A 6,106-nucleotide genomic window follows, 5' to 3' on the forward strand; every position below is an offset into this window, starting at 1 on the left:
GTATCGATCGTTTCTGCCGTCGTCATATCCTTGTCTGCTTCCTTGCATAAAGCAAAAGGTTAGGGCCGGTTAGATGCTTAGCTGAAACGATGAAACTACCAGTGCCATCGCAGTTCCTTAGCGCGGGCGTGCACGTACACACGTACGTACGTACTTACCACGTTTAACTCTCGATCGCTAGGTTTATTAGCAATCTACCTTTCTCTCCTAGAAGAAGAGAAAAACGACACTAGTACTACACAGTGCGGGACGCACATGAGATTAAGGTCAAATCGTACCTCTCGTTTTAAGAGATAATAATAATAATAAGAGTAGCTGGATATGTGGATAGATACACGTACCTTGCTTTAAGTTAATCACACGTACTGTCCATCATTTCTGCGTAAATAAAAAACGTACTGTCCATTATTAATCCCCAGCTATGAATATATACTTAATTGGTTGCTTGAATAAGTAATCTACGCCCTGTAATTGTCTGTACGAATACATGCACTTACTTGCAAGCAAAATTTAACTAGCCAGACACGTACGCACACATAAAGGCGGGAGAGAGATCTTGAAAACAGAGAGAGAAAATTAGAGAGAGAGAGATCTTGGACAGAGAGAGAAAATTAGAGAGAGAGAGAGAGATCTTGGACAGAGAGAGAAAATTAGAGAGAGAGAGAGAGAGAGAGAGAGAGAGAGAGAGAGAGAGAGAGAGAGATGATGGTGATGATGGAATGATGAACAGCGCTAACTATATGTGGAGTGTGTGATAAGGGACTAATAATTAGCCCTGGCTGATGCTAAATGCGGCCGCGTCGACAGTGGCATATATGTTGCTGCGTACATCACTGTGGGGCTCCGGACGAGCAAACCGGGGCTTCCTTGCGAGCCTGGATCACCTCCTCCCTCCCCTCCCTCTTCTCCCTCTCTGCCTAGCTAAAGCGACCACCACATCACTCGGAGTTCGTGCTGCGCAAGCATCGTCGAGCCCGATCGATCGCGACACCGGCGGGCCGGTGCACGCGTGCCCTCGTCCTCCCCCTCCTCCGCCTCTTCCGCCTCCGTTTAATTTCCCCGGCTCCTGCGCGCCTGGGAGTTAATACGTAGAGTACTTACTCCATTGTTGGCTAGCTCTGGATCCGTCCGGCCGCGCCACCGGCCGACGCGCACACGCTGGGAGGGGAGGGTGATGGAGACCGCCGGCCGGACCGATCGAGCTACAGGGTAGACAAGGCTTTGTAGTAGTACTATCGTATCATCACCCCGGCCTTGTTGCTTGCTCCCATACACTTCTTCCTCCTAGCTACATACAATTATTCCCTCCGGTCCGGGGGCTCCGGCAGCGGCAGCGCCAAGCTATATATACTTCCTTCCTGCCCACCAAGCTCCCAACCTCATTCATACATACTCTCTAGCATCACACAAGGCTCAAGCTACAGCAACATAGATATATGCCCTGCCTAATTCCTGCTACCCACATACCTAGCTAGCTTCTTCTCTCTCAGCTCTCTCGATTGAGATCTTGTCAATCTCTTTCTCCTCCGTGTAGCTAGCTAGAGCTAGCTCAATTGGTGCCTGTAGGCAACGACATCCATCGTCAAGATCTCTCATCCATACCCATAGTACACATCGCAAATTCACAATACAAATTGTAGAGAGAGTCCAGCTGAGCTGAGCAGGGGGAGGTTTCAGAGAGAAGATAGTGCACAGATAGAGATAATAAGCAATTCCATGGGGCTGAGGGACATCGAGATGACGCTGCCGCCGGGGTTCCGCTTCTACCCGAGCGATGAGGAGCTGGTGTGCCACTACCTGCACGGCAAGGTGGCCAACCGGCGCCTCTCCGGAGGAGCCGCCGGGACCATGGTGGAGGTCGATCTGCACGTCCACGAGCCATGGGAGCTGCCAGGTCTGTTTCTTACTACTATTAGTTACTCCAGTTAGTTATCTATAGTTACTACTTAGTACTCGATCCATCTCTAGTCCCTCTCAAGTAATCTTATTAGTAATTACTACCTAGCCTACTCGTCGATCGATCTCGATCCAGTACGTTGTTAGTCCCTCTCCAGCAAGCTACATGTCTCTTAATTAATTTAACTTCATTCCATGGAATGATTAACTAAGCACGCTACCGCGTTTTATTGGCTCCAATTGGGGTTTGTCCTCGCTTTTGGTAAGTAGTGCACTAAATTAGTACTATTACTACTCATCAACATGTCATACTGGTTGTATGTGTATACATGCATATATATGAAATTCCTGCAAGTGTTGTGTTGCTTTTAGCACAAGTTTCCTCTTACGATTTTGAGTGGGCTACCACTACAAGCATGAGCTTCCTATAATTAATATGTCAAGTGTGCAGTATACTTTATGTAAAATTCTTTGGATTACTTAACTAATTGGCTTTGCATGCATGGGGCTTTTCATATCAGTAAACAAAATCCACCCGGTGGTGGCTTAATTTTTTCAACCAAGAAACTTAATATTCCCCAACTAATGTTCTGAAACTTCGTAGCTCGTACAACTAAATTTTTCAACTTAAAAGGACAAGTGCATACTTTGTTTTGCCCCTCAACTTCTCTTTCTATGTGTAGTTTTACGACATGATGTGATCTAATTATGCACATACGTTTTGCGTATATACTTGGGAAAAAAATCCTAATCAACATCCACTGAAGTTTCTCCTGCTAATTGTGCGTCTGGCTGGCCATGGTGGTATGCAGACGTGGCGAAGCTGAGCACGAACGAGTGGTACTTCTTCAGCTTCCGCGACCGCAAGTACGCGACGGGGCTGCGCACGAACCGCGCCACCAGGTCAGGCTACTGGAAGGCCACCGGCAAGGACCGTGTCATCCGCAGCCCGAGGTCGTCATCATCCCGCTCGGGCCGCACCGCCATCGTCGGCATGCGCAAGACTCTCGTCTTCTACCGCGGCCGTGCCCCTAACGGCAGCAAGACCTGCTGGGTCATGCACGAGTTTCGCATCGAGAACCCTCACTCCCCACCCAAGGTGGGTTTAATTGGCATCTGATCTTGTTTGAGTAAAAAAAAATTTGATTTGAGATGCTAATATGTGTGTTTTCATCTGGATTGTGTCTCTGCAGGAGGACTGGGTGTTGTGCAGAGTTTTCCACAAGAAGAAAGCCGACACGGAGTACACTATGGACGGCGAGCAGGAGATCGGCAGCGGCATGGCTCGCAGCGCTGCTGCCGTGAGTGGATCCTGCCACGATCCGGATCAGTACCACCACTCGCCTCCGGCGGCGCTGTTCCCCTCCCTCGGCGCAGGCGGTCACCCTTACCAGCTCACGTCCTGTGATCATCACCATACCCACGGCGCCGCCGGCGTCTCGCTCACTGACGTGGACCCCTTCGTGGACATGCCACAGCTGCTGAGCTACGACAGCATCCTCGACTTCAACCAGCAACTTCAGGGCGGTGGCGCAGCGGCGGGTTTGAGAGACGGCGCCGGGGATCAGTGTGGCGGGGAGCTGATGGACCTAGGGCTCCAGGTGCAGGAGGAGCACTACAACTACAACAGCTTGATGTAGATGTGAATATATGATATGGATCTGTGGGTGTTGCATGCTGCTATTGCTCGGCCATACACAGTAGTGTGTATTGGCCATCATTATTCGTTTGTGATCTTGTGCAGATTTCGTTATTTGTGCATGTAGTGTAGGGTAGAAGCATAATACATACATACTATTGCAATGGTTATATAATTGATCTCGATTGATTAGGATATGTAAGAGAGTGAGGCTGTTGTGTCATATGTACATATGTACTGTATGGATCATTTCTGTTGTTGGAGAATGGTGTCAAATTGGGGCATTTGATGTTGTTCTTCGTATACCTGTAATGACTAATAATTATCTATACATGTTCAAATTATATCAGCCTGTATTTTGTGAACGAGTTGAGACTTATTTGATGTAGGCCGGGCTATCCATTATATTTTCTGAGTGTCTAACGCTCAATAGGCTTAGGCAGTCTTAAATCAGAGTCCGCGCTGTGAGCATTACGATATTACTCTTCATTTAACAATTTCACATTTTAGAAGAAAGGGTGAATCCCACTGGTTACTCCTCTAAGTTTCAAGTTACAATTTGTGACATTTCTTACCCATTTAGTAGAGTTTCTCCAAAATACCCCATTAATTTAAGCAGGTTTGTTCAATGTTTTATATCTCTAAGGTTTTGCCCCCACTATGTTAGGCGAGGCCTACTGTTAGTACGGCATGGCTATCGATGGCGCACTCATGTGGGGCGCGTCCCGATGCGGTGGATGAGGCATCAAGCAAGCTAATACATCCAAAACAACAACCCCAAGTCGGGCTAAACCACACCCGAGCAAGTTCATTCTCTCCCTGAATGCGAGTTTGCGATTTGGTAGCGCAAACGACGGTGGTGGTGGAGTCTTGGAGTCGAAGCCGCGGCAGCTGGTATTATAGAGGGGTTAGCGCCAGGATTTTTCTGATGCTTGGTAGGGGAGATTGTTGACAACCTAGAAAGAAGGGAATTAAGAAATTGTCTTCCTAGCGTGTCTAATCTTCCTTCGGTTATCATCCATGATCACCTCGATGGTGTGACCTTAGCCTACCCTATGGCCCGCCTCCACTACCCTAACTCCCACGCAATGAAACGAGGACTGGGAGGAGGTGCAAATCGATTCATGGGAGCTTGTCCGACTGCAACTCAGGTGCAGGCACCCCCTACGCCACATCAACAGCGCCTCGCGGGATGTGCCTTCGATCTGGAGGCAAGTCAGCGGCACGTCAAAATGACAGTGGGACCCATGTTATAGAAGAATGCAAAGTTCTTTAAAGGGAGAAAGAATGGAACAAACTTGCATAAATGGCCTATTTTGAAGAAATTACCGGTAAATAGGGTAAAAAGTGTCATAAACGAAAACTTGGGGCTAAAAAGTAGATCCCGGTCTTTTAGAAATTACGTGCAACTTTAGGGTTGAAATTTGACGCGATCAAATCTTGAAATGATTTGCGATCAGAGAGAGCACTGTTGTGCAATAAAGATTGGTATTAATTCATTTACTGTATCGCAGAAAAAGTGTGCTCATTTATTAATAACGTTGTCGTACGAACAAATAACATTAACACCACTCTTTCCACATCAGCTCATGAAGCATGACTTCCCTACATGCATGAACGAGACTAGGTCAGCATTATCAAGCATGACTTCCCTACATCCACGAACGACTAGGTCAACATCCCCTCACAGTACTGTCCTTAATGCATGCATGCATCATGCGTGGAATTTTCAACGTCCACTACATTCTACCGATCCTATTCATCACCGCTCACTGCGCGTTTGCGAGCTGTAACTAGAGTGTGCACGTACGCTACTCTTACGTGAATGCGGCATAGTTTTCCACGTGAAACAGGCCGAGAATTTTAACTTGGCGTGCGAGACTACTATGTGGACACAGTACATCCAGTAGGTTAGTATCCTGGTTAACGACCCAGTAGGTGTACATGCGTAGTGGCTGATAGCTTAGCTACCAACAATGAGCCACTGGTGCTGCTGCATGCTTACGCATGTGGCCTCCTGCTGGCTCCTGCCTCCTCCAGTCTGTGCCGTGCCGCCGCTGAACCTGCGCGCAGACCCACCACGGATGTAGTAATCACTGGATAAGGGGGGCACACACCGCACAGCCCGGCCCTCCCTTTGATCCCTTTCTCGTCTCTGTCCGGCCGATCGTGTCCTGTTCCCCGGCCTCTCTGCGCCGGCCATGCCGACGCCGGGCATACGTCTTTGGACGGTGGTGCTTGCCACTAGCGGCCACCAAAGGCCTGTGTTGGATCACCGACCGGCGGATTCTTCCGGTAACTTTGAAGGAGAAAGGGAAAAGCTGATCATTGACCGGGGATGCTGGTGCTTGAATGCGCGTGCACTAGCTGGAAGTGGACACTCCTCTGAAGCCATCGCTGTGGGCAATTGATTCCAGCCAGTCGAACGTTCGTGGCTCTCTTCGCGCAGAAAAAGTGAAAATTGAGCTCTCAAAAACAAAAGATCACAGCTCAAGGTCTTTGCACTGTTTGAGCACTGTTTTTTTTTTCCTGTCGAGGGCTCCTCGAATATTACTTGTTCATGGAATTTTG

General features: G+C 48.4%; 1 protein-coding gene across 1 annotated transcript; it reads left to right on the top strand.

Moving 5' to 3' along the window:
- The first annotated feature begins 858 nt into the window (after positions 1 to 858).
- LOC123146063 (NAC domain-containing protein 76) lies at positions 859 to 3,879 on the top strand. Its single transcript, XM_044565641.1, has 3 exons — positions 859 to 1,894; positions 2,709 to 2,995; positions 3,090 to 3,879. Exons 1-3 carry the CDS (start codon positions 1,717 to 1,719, stop codon positions 3,534 to 3,536), a joined length of 912 nt encoding a protein of 303 aa, XP_044421576.1. The 5' UTR covers positions 859 to 1,716; the 3' UTR covers positions 3,537 to 3,879.
- Positions 3,880 to 6,106: the final 2,227 nt, after the last annotated feature.

Source organism: Triticum aestivum, chromosome 6D (assembly GCF_018294505.1).
Source record: "Triticum aestivum cultivar Chinese Spring chromosome 6D, IWGSC CS RefSeq v2.1, whole genome shotgun sequence".
NCBI lineage: Eukaryota > Viridiplantae > Streptophyta > Magnoliopsida > Poales > Poaceae > Triticum > Triticum aestivum.

Coding starts and splice junctions, on each gene's coding strand:
- LOC123146063 (XM_044565641.1), top strand. CDS start 1,717: ATGGGGCTGAGGGACATCGAGATGACGCTGCCGCCGGGGTTCCGCTTC. Junction 1,895..2,708: donor CGAGCCATGGGAGCTGCCAG/GTCTGTTTCTTA, acceptor GGTGGTATGCAG/ACGTGGCGAAGCTGAGCACG. Junction 2,996..3,089: donor ACCCTCACTCCCCACCCAAG/GTGGGTTTAATT, acceptor GTGTCTCTGCAG/GAGGACTGGGTGTTGTGCAG.